Here is a 17,666-nt window from a genome sequence, read left to right on the forward strand (position 1 = left end):
CACCCTGCTCAGGACTTCCCTAGCGGCTGCACTTGGGAGCACTGTCTCTCCCAACCAGCCCCCCTGTCATCGCTGAAAGCACCTCAAGAACAAGGGTGTTCCTCTCCAGGGCCTAGCCCTGTATGTCTTCAGGGGGACTGGGTGACTGGTTCAATAGTTTAACTCTCCATGGCTGCCCTGTGCCTTACTGTGCAGGTAAGAAGAGAGGTCCTCCAAGCTGATGCTGGACCACACGTTGCCTGGGATCCCTGGGGGCCCAGGGGGACCTGGGGGCCCAACGATGCCTCTGTATTCAGACCCTGAGACACCCAAAGAGCACGGAGTCAGTGGGGGCCCGGGTCAAGGGCCTTCTCCTTCCACCCCAAGCCACATGGGCAGATGGCCCCTGACCAGCCTCACCCTGAAGCAAGGAGAGTAGCTCCTCATAGGATGTTCCTGGCAAGCCAGGGGGTCCTGGGGGGCCAGGAAGCCCAATGCTGATTCCAGAGCCTGAGGAACAAAACCCCAAGTTGCGACAGATTGACACTGCATATGTGTATGCAAGTTGTGTGTTAACTCCATACAGGACAGTGCCCCAGACACTCGTGCCCTCCCTGGCCAGGCTCAGCCACCTGTTCTGGGGCCATCGATGTGAATGGCTCTGAACACAGCTCACTCCCTCTGGGCTTGGTGCCACCTGGCAGGGGAGCATCGGGGGCCGGAGCAGGCAAGCTCAGCCCCCACCCCCTCCTCTGGGGCCCTGCTGACCCCCTGCCTGCAGTGGGCAGGACAGGAGGGCAGACACTCACTGGACATGTAGCTGAGAATGCGGCTGCTCAGCTCGGCGTAGTCCAAAGACTGGAGGGTCCAATCTCCAACGAGATGCTGACGCAGATACTGTCTCATGTCTTCCCCTGCGAGGACAGGATGCGCTGGAGTGGGCCCACCCAGGCCCCAGGGCTCCCGCACCACCATAGCTGGCCACAGTTAGGTCTGCCCCCACAGGCTGCCCCCACTCCGGGTTCTGGGTTCTCAGTCCACAGGGGGAATCAGCAAGCTTCCAGGTATCTAACAAGGCACCTGCCCGGTTACCTGGCCCTGGGGACGGGGAGATCTGCTGCCCCCTTTCCAGTGAGTCCGGACTCACAAGTGGCCGGGAATGAGGAGGGGCGCCCCCTCCCTGCAGCCCTCACCGGGCTCAGATGGGGGACGAGCTGGGCCTCCAGAGCTCCCACCCTCCAGCCCGCCGCGGCCACTCACGCTTCAGCACAGCCACGATGTCCTCAGCAGAGATGGAGGTGGAGGAGCTGATGCTGTACCCCGAGGCTGTGGGGAAGGAAACCTGTGTGACGTGCTTAGCAAGACCGAAGCAAGAGCCTCCCCACCGCTGCACCACCAGGACCCGGCTGGCCGTTCCCTTGCCGAAATGAACAAACGGGGGTGTGAGGAGCTATTGTGAAGGCGTGAAAAAATAAAGGTGGTTTTGTGTTTGTTTTGTTTAGTAAGAAATGCAGTTTGTTGGGGCGCCTGGGTGGTTCAGTCGTTAAGCGTCTGCCTTCGGCTCAGGTCATGATCCCAGGGTCCTGGAATCGAGCCCTGCATCAGGCTCCCTGCTCCGCAGGAAGCCTGCTTCTCCTTCTCCCACTCTCCCTGCTTGTGTTCCCTCTCTCGCGCGCGCTCTCTCTCTCTGTCAAATAAATAAATAAAATCTTAAAAAAAAAAAAAAAAAGAAATGCAGTTTGTTTTCCAGAGTATGCTTTAGCCTAACTCCTGCCAGATCTCGCCCGTCTCGCTCCCTTTTCACACCCTTAGGACACATCTGTCAATGGCAAGTAGGCTCGGTCAGTGTAGCTCTGCAGTGTGGCCTCTGTTCTTAATCTGAGCAACGCCTTCTGGAAGCCAGAACCCAGTGGCTGGAGAGCCATGAATCCAGAACTGAACTCCACATCCAGAAGGGCAAAGTAAGTGAGAATGCTCTGGAACAAAGTGACGGTGGGAGGAAGGGGTCATTAAGGGGCGGGGGGGGGGGGGTGGCGAGGCTTACTCTGTAAGTAGCTCCCGACGCGGCTTGCCAGCTCTGAGTAGTCGAAAGTCTCCCCCGTGATGGTGGTGACAGGCCCTGGGGGACCAGGTGGTCCAGGGGGACCCTGAACTCCAGAGAGATAGGACCGAATGCTGTCGCCTGCCAACAAAGAAAGCAAAGTCAAGCCTGTCCCTGAGAGGGCATGTCCTCCCCACAGAGATGCCTTCCCCACCACCTCCGTGGCCCAAGACGGGGCCAGCAGGGAGCCTAGACTCCTGGTTACAGACGGAAACTGAGGCCAAGGCCTGTGCCGGGTCAGGGGCTACTCGAAGACCGGGGACCAACGAGGCTCTAGTCAGCCACCCATTTGACAAAGCTCTGTGCCCACATTCCTGCAAATCACACCCTCACATGTATGGGGAGTATGGGAGGAGGTTGGGGGTGTACACTCGTGTGACAGTGTGCATGTGCGGGTGAGGACCAGCCTGTGTGGGGAGCCGCGAGAAGGTGGGTTCAGTGAGGGGCGTGCTTGGACACGCATCCTGGCTCCAGGGGTGGATTTCTGATCTAGGCCTGGCCTACAGACCGCTGTCCCCTGCCGCACGCACTCACGCACACACAAGCACAGCCCTCTGGCCCTGCCCGCCGCCTCCGGCTCCCACCCGCTCCCAGAGCCTCCCCCACCGGCCCCCACTGGTACAGGCGATGGGATCTGTCATGTTTATTTACATAAGGAGGAGGAGACTGGAGGCTTCCTGAAATAGCTGAGCTGCAGAAAGCACTGGAGATGCCCCAGCCAGAGCAGACACACGCACGCACGCACACACACTCAGACCCCAGCACTCACTCTGCAGGTACTCAGAGATGTACTGCTGGATCTCCCGGCCAGAGCTGCTGATGGAGCCCGGAGGCCCTGGGGGGCCCGGGGGGCCTGGGGGGCCTGGCATGAACATGGTGCTCGACGACGATCCCCCTGCAGGAAGGAAAGCCTTCTGAGTCTACTAGGAGAAGCCCACCCGAGGGTCAAAGAAGGGCCCTGACACTGCTTCCACAGCCCGAGGAGGAAGGGCCTTTCTTAGTGGGAGAAAGAAGATGGTGGCAAAGAGGAGGGTCCCTCCAAAAGGAGAGAAAGGGAGTGCCTGGAGCAGCCACTGTCTGAAAGGGGCTCAGAGTTGAGCTTGCCCAGGCCAGACCCTCCCTCCAGCAACCTGCTCACCACCCCAGAGGCTCCCTCACCTCCCCGTGCCCCTGACCCCCAGGTCTGTTCTGTTCGCCATCATTTTGCATCGTTAACCACCTTTACTGCGCAGGGTCCTCCCCTCCCACCCCCACCAACTTAGAACCACCGTAAGGGCGCCCTGAGGCCTAGCTCGTGGAGAAGCAACCTGATCAACACGGAATTGTGGGTGGGTGGACTGATGAGTGAATCAGTGTCCTTGCTTGAACTGGGGGAGAAGGACTTCGGTCACCTTTGGTTCTTACCTTGAGAGAGACCACCAGGAAGGCCAGGAGCCCCTGGGACCCCAGGATCACCTGGAATCCAAAACGAGAAGCCCTGTTTGCATCACCTCCTCCAGGAACCCTTCCCTGGTTAAGCCCAACTATGTTTGTCCGCAGATGACTCAACAGTTGTCCCAAGTCCCTCCGTTTCTGCAGGGCTACCATGAGCTCCCTTTGGGCAGAGGCTGTCCTCACGTCCTCCCCGCTCTCCCTGCAGCCCCTCCTTCCTCCCCAGCCTTAGCACAAGCACTGCCTGCCTTCTATTCAGACTCTGGGAGCCATTCCTGCTCTCAGGCCTGTCTTCTTGGCTGCTCCCCTCACTGACCTTTGTCCCCCTTGGGTCCCCGGGGGCCAGGTGGTCCCTGCAGGTTGAATCCACCTGGAAGCCAACCACACACACAGCCATCAGCCAGGGCTCCGGGGCTCTGGCCAGAGCCAGCAGTGGGGGTGGGGGCGGGGGCTTAGCACTTACCTGAGGCTGAGAACCCTGGGAGGCCTTGCTCGCCTGAGGGACACACCGAGAGGGGTCAGTTAGCGGCGCGCCCCTCCTCCTCCTCCTCCTCCCCAGGCCCTCACCCCACCTTCCCTCCCAAGGCCCCCCAACCTCGAGCTGCCACACGCGCGTGCACACATGCAGTCCCAACCATTCAGACACCCACACTGACCCACCCACGCTCGTCTGGACAAAATGCATTTACAGGAAGCTCAAGGCTCTCAGAAGGTCAGCTGTTGCCACCCCCACCCCACCCCACCCCACATTTTGTTTGATGCCAGCTCTACTGTACCTTGGTGTCCTCGGGGGCCTGGGGGGCCTGCGGGAAGCAGACAGACAGTTGTGAGATGCACACCTACTAGGTGCCGTGGCTTCAAGGGGCCCACGGGGAAGGGATGGGCTCCTGCGATGGAGCGGACCCAGGGCGCGGGCTTCCTCATGCCTCCCCTCCTAGTAGGCCAGCGCAGAGGCGGGGACTCCTTGTGGAGCTTCTAGCCACTGTGCGCCCCGCTCCCCACCCCAGACTGCTGAGCCCCTAATGGGATAGGGCAGGAGGACACACAAATGCCGCAGGTCATCCAGCCTCGTCCAGCCTCCTGGCCCCTTGAGCAAGCAGGGACGCACAGCCTTCTGTGCCCTAAGACGTTACTCACCTTGGTCTCCCTTGGGGCCTGGGGGGCCAGGGGGGCCTGGGGGGCCAGAGAAGAAGGTCTCTGCAGAGGAAAAAGTTTTGAGTGCGGACATGGTATTTGTGAGAGAGCAGCACCATCTGTGAGAGGCTGGCCCACGGCAGATGCTCCATCCACACTCATCAGACGGGTGGATAAATGTGGATGGATAGTTGGAAGGTTGGGTAGAAATATAAATGAGAGAGAAACCTAACGAATGGATGGACGAATAAATGGGTGGGTGGATTTTCCACAAGGGACAAGTTCTGGGCTAATGTTTGCTCTGAAGTTATCTCCGTATGTTTCCATGTTGTACAGTCAACATTTATCTCTTTTCATGTGTGTGTGTCCCACCTACTTATCAGACCTGGGCTTCCCAAGGATGGAAACCAGGTCCCCAGTCACAAACCAGTCAGTCCAGAAGCTCCCCAAGAGCAGAACCGGCTCCCTCCCTCCGACTAGGTTAGCAGGGGCTATCAGGGTGCTTGGGCTGGGATGATCTCCTGTTCTACCTGCAGAACTCCCGTTCTACGTTCTATGCAAACACACTGTGGTGGAGGGTCCCAAGGAGGAAGCATGGTGAGCAGGTCAGGAAGACCACATGCCTGTGACCACAGCACGTCCTGGAGCTAGGGCTGAGGTGGAAAACAGGTGGGACTTGACTCTATAACATTACCTGAGTTGGTCAGGAAAGATCCCGGTGGGCCTGGTGGGCCTGGCAGGCCTTCTCCTAGATAAAAGAACCACCAAGACTTTGTAAAGCCAAGCTATGGGCCAAGACCCCTCTGCCCGGGAGAGGTGGCAGGGAAGCGCTTTCCTAAGAGCCAGGCCTGGGCTCTGGGCGCCTTGGTCTTGTGTCTCTCACCGGGGAGCTCAGCTCTCACCTGCTGGGCCTCGGGGTCCTGGCGGGCCTGGAACGGAAGGTCCTACAGAAGAGAGCAAGCAAGAGGCCATGCTGAACCAGCAGGGAACTGGCCTGCCCTGTGATCAGGGCTTCCTCACTAAGTGCCCTGTCTCCCACAATTCCCCACCTTCCAATGATTCCTGAGATGCTCACCTGGAGGCCCAGGTGGTCCAGGTGGGCCTGGGGGACCTCGTAAATCAAGACCTTCTGTGGAGGGAAAAAATGCAGAAATGAGCAGAAACTATCGTGAGGCTGTTCTCTGCCAGTGTCACCCCTCATTAGGATCATCAGTGCCAGGGACCCAGGCTACACTCCCACCCCAGAGGTCAGCTCTGGACCCCCTCTGCTAGGGGTGCTCCTCGCTCACAAGCGAGGCAGGGCAGGGCTGCCAGCAAACTCCCCGACAGCTAAGGATGTGGCTTTGCTGTCAGCCTGAGTTCAAACTCCTGCTCTGCTCCTTCCAGCTGGTGACTTTGGGCAAGTTCTTATCTCTTTTGGCCTCTGTTGGCTCTTCTCTAAACCAGAGGCATAAGACCTAGGTCACAGGAGCACTGTGTAGACCCAGGGAGGTCCCACGACACATGTCTAGCACATGGCGACTGTTGGACCAGGCTTGGCTGTGGTCTTCGCCATTCAGGTGTCTACGGGGGAGGCCCAGCAGCATGTCTGCGTGGGCTCTTTAAAGGACTCTAGGAACAGAAGAACCCAGAACTCACCCTCCCAGGCGCGGGCCTATGGCCGAGAACCCACAGACCCGGGTCCCTGCTCCAAGTGGGGGATGCAGGACTCCTGCCAGCCATTCTCCTGGTGCCCAGCTCACTTCAGAGGCCCCACTTGACCCCAATCCCCCTAGAATCCCAAGAACCTCTGACAGCTGCCCCATCCCAGTGACTCACCCCCCAGAGCGACAAAAGCCCTGCTGTTGCTTCGAGGCTAGCATCGCCTTTCAGAGCAACTCGTCATCCCTGCTCACATCGGGGCCCAGGATGACGCACTGGGACAGCTGCCGCGGGGCCCCAGTGCATTGCTGTCCGCCCCGCTCCTGCCCCGGCGTCACCTCGCCCCAGAGAACACGGGGGCACTCACGGGCAGAGAGGACCTCGGAGATGGAGCTGTGGCTACCCACGAATGACTCGCCAGCAAGTCCTCGCTCCCCGCGTGGGCCTGTGAGAAGGACACAGGGTCAGGTGGGCACCGTGTACAGCGACCCCAACCTGCTTTCTGTCCAGAGGGCCTGGAGCCCCGCAGGGTATGGGCCGTGGCTGGAGAGCCGCTGTGAACATTCCTGTTCGCAGCCCCAACAGCCCGGGAGCACCTGGACCAACTTTTCCTAAGCCCGTTTTTTGGTGCTTGGATAAATCATGGGACAGTGGCACAACGACTGGGGTCTGGTCACAAGAGGCGTGACACCTATGAAATAGCCAAGCTTGACCCTGGCCAGGGGGCCACAGAGCCTCGGCCCCCTGTCTGGAGGACCCCATCTTCTCAGAAACATGGGAAGGAGGAGAGGTGTTTCCCCTTGCAGTTGAAGCCTTGCGAGGCCCTTGGTGAAGCACCGGGTCAGCCCCTCAGCTCCCTTCCCCAAATGCAAGTTGTCACCTCACTTAAAGATGGGGTCCCAAGTCCAGCCTGGGAAGGAAGCCTTCCCCGCTGAGCCCACGGTCCTAGGCTCCTGTAGGACTGACATACCTTGCTGTCCAGGCAGACCAGCTGGGCCCACAGGACCTGGACATGGAGTCAAGAAGAAAAGGCTTTACCACACGTCTAGGGTCACAGTTCTAGAAAGAACTGAAGGAAGGGCAGGTGACCGGGGAGACACGTAGCTACCTCCCAAGCATGGACCAGTGGCTCACTTGAGAGCAATAAGCAGTTTGAGACCAGCCCTGTGGTCCATCCCGTGAGAGTTCCTCTCCTGAACCCCGGTGCTTTGGGATAGGCAGGGCTGCCCTCTCTGCGCCCCCTGGTTGGGGACTTCTCAGCCCCCTCAGGATCCCCTTCTTGCTGGAGTGCATCAGGACAGAAGGCTGATCCCATATTTGCGTTGGTTGTATTAAATCACCTACTTCACTTACACGTAAAATTTTTTAAATTAAAAAATAGGGGCGCCTGGCTGGCTTAGTCGGAAGAGCATGTGACCCTGGATCTCGGGGTCGTGAGTGCCAGCCCCACGTTGGGTGTAGAAATTGTTTAATTAAAAAAAAAAAAAACTTAAAAAAATAGATATAACAAAATCACAGGTATTTGGAAAAATAGAAAAAGTATCACCTATAATCCTTTAATTTGTAAGCATTTTGTTTTCTTACAGCATGTTTTTTTTCCTCATCTTATAAAAACACAGGTGCAGCTTCAGAAGACATGCACTTCTCAGTAACGGCTTGGTGTCTCTGTGATTCTGTAGCCGTCTCATTGTGGTTGGACCATGTGGAGACGGTTTCTCCAAACAGATTCCTAGCATTTTTGTTGCCCTTAATGCATTTTATCAAATTGTTTTCCGAAAGGCAACAAACTGAAGTCACACACAGGCTCCAGAGGGGGAAGGAGCTGGGCCACATTCTGCCCCTGCGGCCGCTCAGCCGAGTGACCGCAGGGGAGTCATGCACCTGTCTGAGGCTCCCCGGGGGGCTGTGGGGCCTGGTGAGGCGATGCCTGCCGGTGCCTGGGGTACCTGCTGGGGTGTGATGGGCGCTCACTAGGCTGGGCCGGAGCGGGCTCCTCCCTGGGGTTGAGGATTTGAGCAAACACTGCTGTCCTTAAATGCAACCTCAGAGTAAAGCAAGAGAATGACTGACCTGGGGCACCTGGAGGTCCCGGTGGTCCCATGGCTCCAGGAGGCCCCGGGGGGGCCTGGGACAGTGATCGTGGATGATCCCTCTGAAAACAAAGCACACGGAACAGGGACCCTCACTCTTCTTGCTCAGAGGCGCTGCGAACCCAGGCCAGGCATGTGTTTCCCCATGACCTCTGACCTGAGAGCCCTGCCCCCTGCTGCCAGAAGCCCCGACTGGCACTGCCCGAGGGTCCCCAGGCAGAGCCGGGGCAGATGTCCGCCCTCCCGGGCCTGCCTACCTGTGGTCATGATCCGGCCTGGAGCTCCAGGTTCACCTGGGAGGGGAGGTGAAGGAGAACGGTTATTCCCAGGGTCAATTAGCGGCTCCATCAATCATCTCCAAGGCTTCTGATGGAGTTTGAGAGCCACTCCTGCGCCTCCAACCCTTGGGCTAAAGGCATTTTAATGAACCGCAGGGGAGCACGCAGGATGCAGGAAGCACCAATCTCTGGGCCAGAGACCCTGAGGCCACCTCCGGCTTCCTGGCCCACGTTAGCTCTTGGAAGCAGCCAGCACTCCGAGGAGGGGCTTCCTCTGAGGAGGCGGGAGAGTCTCCCTTTCCAGGCTGGCCAGGAGTCATCCCCACTCCCACGCTGGGCCTCCCAGGCTTCTGCTGGGAACTGTCTCAGTTGGAAGAGTCCCAAGAGGCCAAAGGACAGAGGCGGAGAGCCTGGTCCCTGGAGTGCCCCTCAGGATGCTAATTCCTGGGACAGTAGTAGAGAGTAACCAGAGTAGAAAGGGGGGCCGTGGCTGGTAAGTGTGGGAGAGCCTGAGTTACACAGAGGTTGACAGATTTCTTTCCTGCCTCTGTCTGAGAGGGTCGAAAATGCAAATGTGGGTGGAGGACTTCCAACGAGGGGATTTGGGTTCACACTTCCCTGAACTTAAGGACCACTGGACGCTGCCTGAGGCATCTCTCAGGACTACAAGTGCTCGGACTTCGGGGAACTGAGTGAACAGAGTGGAGGACAGAAAAGCCCTCCCCTGGGGGCTCCTCGGGGGCCTCTTCTGTCATTTCCCATGATCTGGGGGCAAGTCCATCACCCACACCACGACGGAGAGGATGATTCCCCCTTGGAGGAAGTAGAGGGCAGTTCTCTGCTTGCTATCTGCCATTCCCTGGGGTCAAGGTCAAGAGGAGAAAGCACTGGTGTTTGTTTTCCTGGAACACAACACGGCATTAGGTGAGATGTCCACCACCTGCGCACACTCCCAGGAAGGGCCTGAAACCCCTCTTGGACAGGAAGTCACAGGCCCTGGAGAAGAAGAGGGTGTCTGGTATCCTCAGGGATCCCCAAACCTAGGAGTCTCTTCCTAAAGGTGCTATCAATCCATGAACAGATCTATAGCCTCAGAGGTTAGTCTGCCTGGGATATAGGAACTCAGTTATTATTTTGGAATTACATGTATTTGTCCCAAAAGAATTCCCTGGCCCAACTAGTCATTGGGAATAGTTTCTGGAAAGTAGTAATTCCATTCCTAGGGTCTCCCCAAGTTGATCGTGACTGCTCACGACAGCCTAGCTCCACGGAATGTCAGGATTCGGGAATGTGGAGTCACTGGAACAGGAGAAAAACTGTCCCTGAGCACTGCTGACCCCTGGACTGGCCCGGGGTTGCTATCTAGGGGTTGCAGAACTGGACAGTGGCAGAGGACCGGAGCAGGACGAGAGTGTCCCCTCCCCTGGCCAGACCCTTGCAGAGGACTTCCCTCTTGGAACTTCGACTTTGTGCTCTGAGGGGCATCGAGGTACTCCTCCCCACCTGTCAGAGCCCCCGCCAGAGAAGGTTGTGGGTGTGCAGGCACACGGAGGCCTGCGTGAACGAAAAGGACGAAGGTGGTCCCTGTCCCCGGGAAGGGTCACGCTGGGGGGGGACCAAGTCTAAGCCAGGGAGACAGAGCATGAACAGGGATGTTCTAGAGGCAAGCCAGGAGATGGACAGGCTCTGCAAGGCAGAGCCCCTTGCAGCTCCTCCTCCAACAATGGCCTGGAGACATCTGGTACCAGGCCAGGCTCAGGACTATGGGGGCAGGAGGTGTGTGGGGGGGGCGGGGCGCGAGGATTCAGGGCTCAGCGGATCAGAACAAATCCCTGGCTCCCCAGCTTCACTGCCTTCTGCTGAAGCCACTAGATGCCACTGTTGATCCAGACTCTGGCCAGAGAGGGGCTCCCTCCTGCTAGTCTCTCCCCTCCCACAAAAATGGCTAGTAAAAAGAAGGAATACCTGAATTGGAAAATCACTTACCTTTAGCTCCTGGTCGGCCGGGGGTACCAGGAAGTCCTGATGAGATTAAAACAAGTCAGTGGGGATGATGGAGGGCCAGCAATTCCAGACCCCTGTGGCAGTAACTGTGCTCCGTCCCTGGGCACAGCCCCCAGTGCCACCTGCAGGGCCACCTGGCTTTGCCTCCTGCTTGCCTCCCTCGGGGAGCTCTTGCTCTGAGCCCATCTCCCTCTCTGGGAAATGGGGCACCCGCTGGGCTTGAGGGAGGCAGAGGCCCATGGACACAGCTTTGGGGGGGTCCCAGTCGGTCTGGGTTATGAGCCCCCCCATACGCCTGCCAGCAGTGGAGGGGAGTAGGGGCTGGGCTGCTGCTTCCCACCTTGGCTTTGTGGCTGAGTTCTATCAGGAGAAGAAGGAGGCCGCGTACACTCAACCTCTGGGGGGAGACCTGCGGCTTGACTTCATTTCACATCTTTACCCAATTTCCTTTAGGAGTTGGGGGTGGGCATGGTGACAGCTTCTCAAAAACAAAGGGGTAAACGCTAGTGTAACGGTAGGACAGACTGTGCCGCTGAAGCTGTCCCAGGGAGACTGGGCCCTTGCATGAGGGGAGCCCCCTCTCCTACCCTGGGGGCCTCTGTGGGGCCAGTGCAGCTCCTGGGCCTGGAGCTTCCTCTCGGGGCTCCTGCGCCCCGGGCCAGGCAGACTGAATTGGCACATGGTTTAACTTCAGGTCTCCACAATGGCTTTCTAGATTTTCTGTATTTTTCCTTCCTCAGATGTTTCTTAAGACTCACAGTGAAAGGACCTGAACCCATCTGTGTGTGGGGTTGGGGGGGGCAGTAGTGCAGGGAGGAGAGGAAACCCCAAGGTGACTGGTGAGGCATTTGCCGGAAGGAGGCGGCTGGGCAGCTGTCGTCTGGAGGTGGGAGGGGCCCCGTGACTCACCCTGAGGTCCTTGGGGTCCTGTGAGACCTACAGAAAAGAATATGAGAGAGAGAGAGACGTGGACGAAGGGCTGAGGAGCCACACCCTCAGCCGAGGGTCCTCCCAGCACCGGACAAAGATTTCTTTGGACTTTGCAGTGACATGACCACTGCTCCATCAGGCGATGGTTCGCAGCCTGCTTGGGGTCACACCCTTCGGCATCTGACAGCCAGGAAGCCAGCAAGCTCATACACTCATGGACCCCCAATGCTGCCCCCCAAGACTCCCTCCCTTGGTGCTCCCTATCTGAGCACGCACTGAGGAACAGGGGCCCCCCGCTCCGAGCAGGCCCCTTGATGATCACCACCTTGCCCTTGCAGCTCTCTCAGCTTGCTCTGGTCTCACCCCCTGTGGCCCTGTGGCCTGGCTCCTGGTGGGCCTTGAGAGGAAACCCCCACGGTGGCCCCTCTTCTCAGACGGGGGGGGGCATTCGGTGAGGGTCCAGGGATGGCCAGAGGGGAGATGGACGGGGCAAGGTATGGCAATCGCCTTAAACTTTGCAGTTTTTAAGACATTCCTTGTTCCTTTCTAAAACTCGCTCTCTGTTAATCTGTTGTCAATCTCTGCCACCAGATCACCAGAGTTGGTGACTCAGAGGCGTCAGGACCTGCGGTCACTGTACACAGCGCAAGCCAGCCCTTGCAGCAGCTGAGATGCTGGACGAAGATGGGATGAGGCACACGCACTGGCGTGTAAACACACGCACACGCACGCACACGCACGCACACGCACGGCTGTGCTTCCCTCTTCCCACTCCGTTACCTGGCTTTCCGGGGTCTCCGGAAGGCCCCTGTGGGCCGCGGGTTCCAGGCATCCCCATTAGCCCTTGTTCACCTAGAGAGCACCAGCAACACAGAAAGGTTTTCCTTTTAGGAAAGCTGAACCAGCCAGCACCTCTGAGCCTCTGTTCTTGGGGTTTTCCTGAGTAACTTGCGGGCAGGTGGAAAGGAGAAGGGGAGTCAGACCTGGGCCTCGCAGGGTCCACGTGATGTGTGCCCTGCTGGCTTTAGGATTCAGGGGACAGGGCCCTGCCTGCTGGGACGTGGGCGGGGCAGGCCCGGCAGTGAGTGTGAGGACAGTAGGGCAGTGACCCACCTCTTGGGCCTTGGTGTCCATCGGGGCCAGCGGGTCCTAGGAAAACCGAACCACGGCTCATCAGTTACCCCAAGAGCGACTTTGGGCCTGCCCCCCTCAAATGCCCTGCAGCCTCTCGGCAGGTCATCTCCCAGTGGGGAGCCCGGGTGGCCCCTCCCACAGCCACCAACCACGGAAGAAGCCCCGTCGTTGGGACCCCCTCTGGATGGCACTTTCTCCCTGGCCTCTTCCCCTCAACCAGGAATTGTGTATTTTCCTGCAGAGAATTAACAGGTCAGCAACTCCCCACTGCATCCCCAGGGCCTATTGTGAGACTCCACACACACACACACACACACACACACGAGATGCTCAGCATGTGTCCGCCTCGTTCACTCAAGGTCCTGGGAGTCAAGGTCCTCCAAGCTCTCATCTCCTCTGCTCTGGGCATTACGCTAACCTCTGTCTGAAGGGGTGTCCTCCTGGGACCATGTCTCGCTTTCTCTGCACCCCCCCCTTTGTCTTTCCTCACTCATTTTGTCTCTGTGGAATTTTCCAAACTGACCATGATGCAATCTTCCTTACTTTCTAAGGCCAGATGAAATGCCCCCTCCTTCATCCCTCTAGTTGGAAGGACTCTCTCTCTGCTGTGTCCTCATAGCACTCTGTACCTTTCAGGGCTCCTGTCTGCTTATACGAGCTTTATCTCCCCTTTCGGAGGTAAAGCATCTGACTTGCCCCACATGGCATCCTGTGTACATCCAGAGCTTCCTTGCTCTGTTAAATGAACGAGAAAGTGAATATACCATATCCCCACTGGTGGTACTTAGACCCTTTTGGGAATTGGTGCTAAATGCTCGACCCTCGGAGGGTCCCTGGCCAGCTTTCATGTCCTGCTGGGCAAGCACCATGCTAAGCATCAGCAAAATACTTAAACCTGGATCTGGCTGGGACGTCAGCTCTGGAGTACCAGGCCTGAGCCTGTAACACTGCAGGGCCCAAAGGACCTCGATGCTCATCTGTCCTCCCCATGGGCCCAAGTGGCTCAGAGGCAGGGACCAGCATGGATAGGCCACCAACCCCCCCCCCCCCAGCAGTGAGAAACCCAGAGACGACTGTCCGGGCCCAGCCATGCACACAGGCCCTCGGCCAGGGTCTGGCAGACTGGAGAACAGGAGAGGCAGCTCTCGAAGCAGGCTCTCAGCTCTCCGGCCATGACGACCGGTGGGGACAGACCTACCGCATCCATTCCTTTGCGACACTCACCTGCTGCTCCTTTAGCTCCGGGCTCACCCACAGCACCAGGCAAGCCTCTCAAGCCCGGCTCACCTGCAAAGGAAACGGGCTAGCTGCCTGGAGGCCTCCAAGATATGCGTGTTTGACACCTGTGAGAACGCTCCTCCCTCCCCACCCACCCCCAAGACTGCCACCTGCCCAACCAGAGAGCTTGAGGTGACAAACAGAGGTTGGGGACACAGCCTCTTAGTGGCTATGGTCAGCGTCCCCAGACAGCGTGCACGGACGGGCCCAGAGCCACACCAGGACTGAAGGGAAGCGGGCCTGATTCTTACTCCCTGGCCCCACACGGCTGCCCCTTGTAGCCAACGCCCTGGTGCTCCGGATTCCGTCTTCAGTCCTTCAAGTTGGCAGGAGGTTAAGTGGATGAGAGGCTCACAAGGAGCGTGAATGCTCCACTACTTTGGGAAGAGCTTCATTTTCCCAACTGGATTCCCCCCAAATAATGCAAGACAATCAGAAACTCCCTTTTCTGTTCCAAACATTTACTGTCTGGACTATACATACATTTTGATGCTGGCTTCCACTCCCTTCACTGTTTTATCTTGTGCTTTTGTTTTTTGTTGTTTTGCTTTGTTTTTTTTTTAGATTACAAGTTTTCTGGAGGTTTTTAGACAGAGAGTCTGTCTCACACTTCTGTATTTCTTTCCACCTCCAGGGCTCAGTGGATTTACAAGATAGTCTTTAACGGATCACTGCAGATGCTTGTGCAGGACTGACCTGTGAGGCCTCGGGGTCCTTTCTCTCCCTGGTCACCTGCAACAAACACGGGACAGGGCAGGGAGGCAGGAAGCGTCAGTCGGGAGCCAGGAAAACCCCCTCACTCAGCGAGAGGGACCCCCGGCTGCGAGTAGTTGTCACTGTGCCCACAAGCCACGGTCAGGAGGAGGTTGGTGAGAACTGGGCGAGAATTGGTGGACCGAGGAGCACGCCTGCCCTCCCCTAGGGTCACCCACAGACCGACCCCAGCCCCTTGCTGTCACTCAAGTGGGCGCCACGGGTTCCAGGAGAACCAGACTAGAGGGCTGTCCCGGCCCTCCTGTGGACCACCCAACCACAGCGCTGTGATGCGGTTGCTGTTTCCCTGATTCCTGCCCGAGTGTCCCCAGGTGGGAGGCCAGGCTAGAACGAGCTCTCACATACACCCCCAGACTCTGAGGCAGGGGTCCTAGCTGGGTTCCTAGGACTCAGGCAATGATGGGGATGTCTGAGGAGCAGCAACGTACCTTTGGGTCCTGGTGACCCCAGAGGTCCTTTGTCACCTGGAAAGGTAATAGACAACTCTGTAAAGAACCTTGGGGGGCGGGGGGGAGACGACCAAGCAAGGGCAGGGTCTGTGTGTGCAGACAGGCTCTCCCGCCATCCTGACCTCCCCTCTGCTCCCGTACCTGTCAGCCTGCATGGGCCGCTGGTCACACCTGTCAGGTGCTCCCTCCCCCCCAAGACCTCCTCCTTGAGTGAGGAGCATCTACAGGGTGACATCCCCTTCCCCCAAGCCCTCTCCCAAGCTTACCTTTGATACCAGGGAGTCCAACGTCCCCTCGGAGCCCCTGGGGACCTATAGGGCCTGCAAGGGAAGGAAACCACACGGGCAGATGAGTGGCCCCAGCCCTGGGGCTGAGGGGCGTGTACAAGCGACCCATGTGCACACACACCCTGGGGCAAAGTCAAGGGCTGCGCTCCACAGATGCCTCCCCATGTCCCTGCTCCCTCGTCCCAGGCCAGCTCCTTGCTCGTGTTACCAGGCCTGGGGGTGGGGACGCCGTGTGGGCCATGAGCAGAGACAATGGCCTGTGGAACTGCGTGGCCTGCAACTCCAGGCCCGTGGCGGCAGAGGGGCTCTGGCCCCTGGGAGGAGATGGTGCAGGACTCCGCTCAGGCGCAGCGGGACGGGGGCCGCCTGCTGCTGAAGCTGCCAGAGCCAGATCGCAATGGATCTCACTGGACCCACTGGGAACCTGACCTCGGCTTCAGGGGACATGCGGAAGAACGGGAGTTTGGGGTCTCTCGAAGGCTCAGTTTATAACTACTTCTTTTGCTTTAAACATGTTCTTCCCTTAGGCATCCCTTTCCTTTCCCCAGAAATAGCATGTACTGATGTACGCAGCACACTGACCTGGGAGACCCCGTGGGCCAGGGGAGCCACTGGAACCTGAGAAGGAAGAGGAGACAACCACCATCAGGGGCAAGGCACAGGCCGGGGACGTCCGACCCCACGGTGAGGGGCGGGGGGGCTCACTCCCAGCTGACCCCAAGTCAGTGGATCGGAGGGTGACCCCTGTGCAAAGTTCTCCTTAGGGAGGCAGCTGCAGCTGGTGGGATCGAGAGACCCCTGCTCCTCCCCGGTCAGAGTAAAACATCTGGGCCCCGGCGGCAGGAGGGAGGACAGTTGGCCAGATGGGCATCAAACTGAGAAGGCCCTATTCGCTCCGAGCTGTCCAGACATGTTGCTCTTGGACGAGCGCTTCTGGGCACCAGTCGGGTGAGGAACTTATCTGACTGTGGACTTCCTGACCCATCCACCCACTTAGGGGCCATATAACGGGACCACTGAAGAGAGATGCAAAGATGGTCCCAAATTTCCATGAAGCCAAAAATAGAGCCCCAGTCCTGACCCCTCCCCCGGGACTCCTTTGTGGGGGGACACTCTCTGGGCCCACTGTCCCTGCATAGGTCTGGGGCAGTAGGTCAGGCCTGCCAGGATTCCCAGTGCCCGGACCTCTGTGATCCATCCTGGTCCTGGACGTGGCAAATTTGGGTACTGTCCTGGCACCTGACTTACCTTTGGGACCCACAGAACCTGGGACGCCAGGTGGGCCCTGAACACCGGGTTCACCAGCAACCCCTGGGGAGAAAGGTGAGGCCCCTCAGTTTGGTTGCCCACCCAGTCAGGCAGTGTCATTTGGGGGACACTGCCCAGGCTGCTGGTGGTCTCTGATCCATCTGATACCTCCTTGAGGCCACGAATCTACAGAACACCTTCAGCTTCTGCCCCCAGAGCCTTTATTTATAGTCCATGAGCTCTGGTACCCGGTAGGTACGCAATCTTTGTTGCCTGGTTAAACAATATTTTTAAGGGAAAATGAAGCTAAAAATAAACTTCTTGCTCATGATCTTTTGGCATTTTGAGCATTTCTGGTGTCTGTGCTTGGTTTACCCTGATAAAAGCAGACTCATGGTTGAGAATCTAATGTAAAATCTTCCCCACCTCCTCCAGGGTTGGGCCTGTGTCTCCTTCCCTGCCTAGTTCCAGCCCTGAGAGGCTCAAGGACCTACGCTCTACTCGGCCTTCAGCCAGGCCCCGCTCTGCCCTGAGCTCTTCACTTCAGCCTTGACCCTGCACTGCCCACCTGGGAAGACCCTTTCTCCCCGTTACCAAATTCTTTGTGGATTCCAAGTACTGCAGGGTTCTTAGCTTCACCCCTGAACCCTCAGCCCAGCCCTCATCCCCTCATTAGAGCATGGTCTTTGCAGGGCCCAGCACAAAGCCCGGCTTGAGGTAGGTGCTCAGCAAAGGGGAGTGAAATGAAGGAGGAAGAGCCTCTTACCTCTGTCCCCTTTCTCTCCAAACCCAGGAGGCCCTGGCTCACCACGAGGTCCCATGGGGCCTTCTCGTCCTCTCTGGCCCATGGGTCCCTCCAGGCCTGGCTCTCCTAAAGAAACGAACAGCCAGCTCCGTGTTAGGACCCA

General features: G+C 58.1%; 1 protein-coding gene across 1 annotated transcript in view; it reads right to left on the reverse strand.

Annotated features, from left to right (window-relative positions):
* COL17A1 (collagen type XVII alpha 1 chain) overlaps positions 1-17,666 on the reverse strand; it is a 51,376-nt gene that overhangs the window by 3,594 nt on the left and 30,116 nt on the right. The window contains 29 exon segments of the mRNA XM_044916141.1: positions 189-299; positions 400-489; positions 789-893; positions 1,240-1,305; positions 2,024-2,161; positions 2,850-2,975; positions 3,485-3,535; positions 3,828-3,881; positions 3,975-4,007; positions 4,288-4,314; positions 4,649-4,708; positions 5,340-5,393; positions 5,548-5,589; positions 5,721-5,774; positions 7,257-7,292; positions 8,357-8,408; positions 8,410-8,438; positions 8,634-8,669; positions 10,641-10,676; positions 11,568-11,594; positions 12,369-12,440; positions 12,702-12,737; positions 13,947-14,009; positions 14,697-14,732; positions 15,203-15,238; positions 15,490-15,543; positions 16,093-16,128; positions 16,759-16,821; positions 17,525-17,629. Of these exon segments, the coding sequence (XP_044772076.1) occupies positions 189-299; positions 400-489; positions 789-893; positions 1,240-1,305; positions 2,024-2,161; positions 2,850-2,975; positions 3,485-3,535; positions 3,828-3,881; positions 3,975-4,007; positions 4,288-4,314; positions 4,649-4,708; positions 5,340-5,393; positions 5,548-5,589; positions 5,721-5,774; positions 7,257-7,292; positions 8,357-8,408; positions 8,410-8,438; positions 8,634-8,669; positions 10,641-10,676; positions 11,568-11,594; positions 12,369-12,440; positions 12,702-12,737; positions 13,947-14,009; positions 14,697-14,732; positions 15,203-15,238; positions 15,490-15,543; positions 16,093-16,128; positions 16,759-16,821; positions 17,525-17,629 (1,728 nt within the window).

This window comes from Neomonachus schauinslandi, chromosome 6, assembly GCF_002201575.2.
Source record: "Neomonachus schauinslandi chromosome 6, ASM220157v2, whole genome shotgun sequence".
In the NCBI taxonomy this organism is placed as follows: domain Eukaryota; kingdom Metazoa; phylum Chordata; class Mammalia; order Carnivora; family Phocidae; genus Neomonachus; species Neomonachus schauinslandi.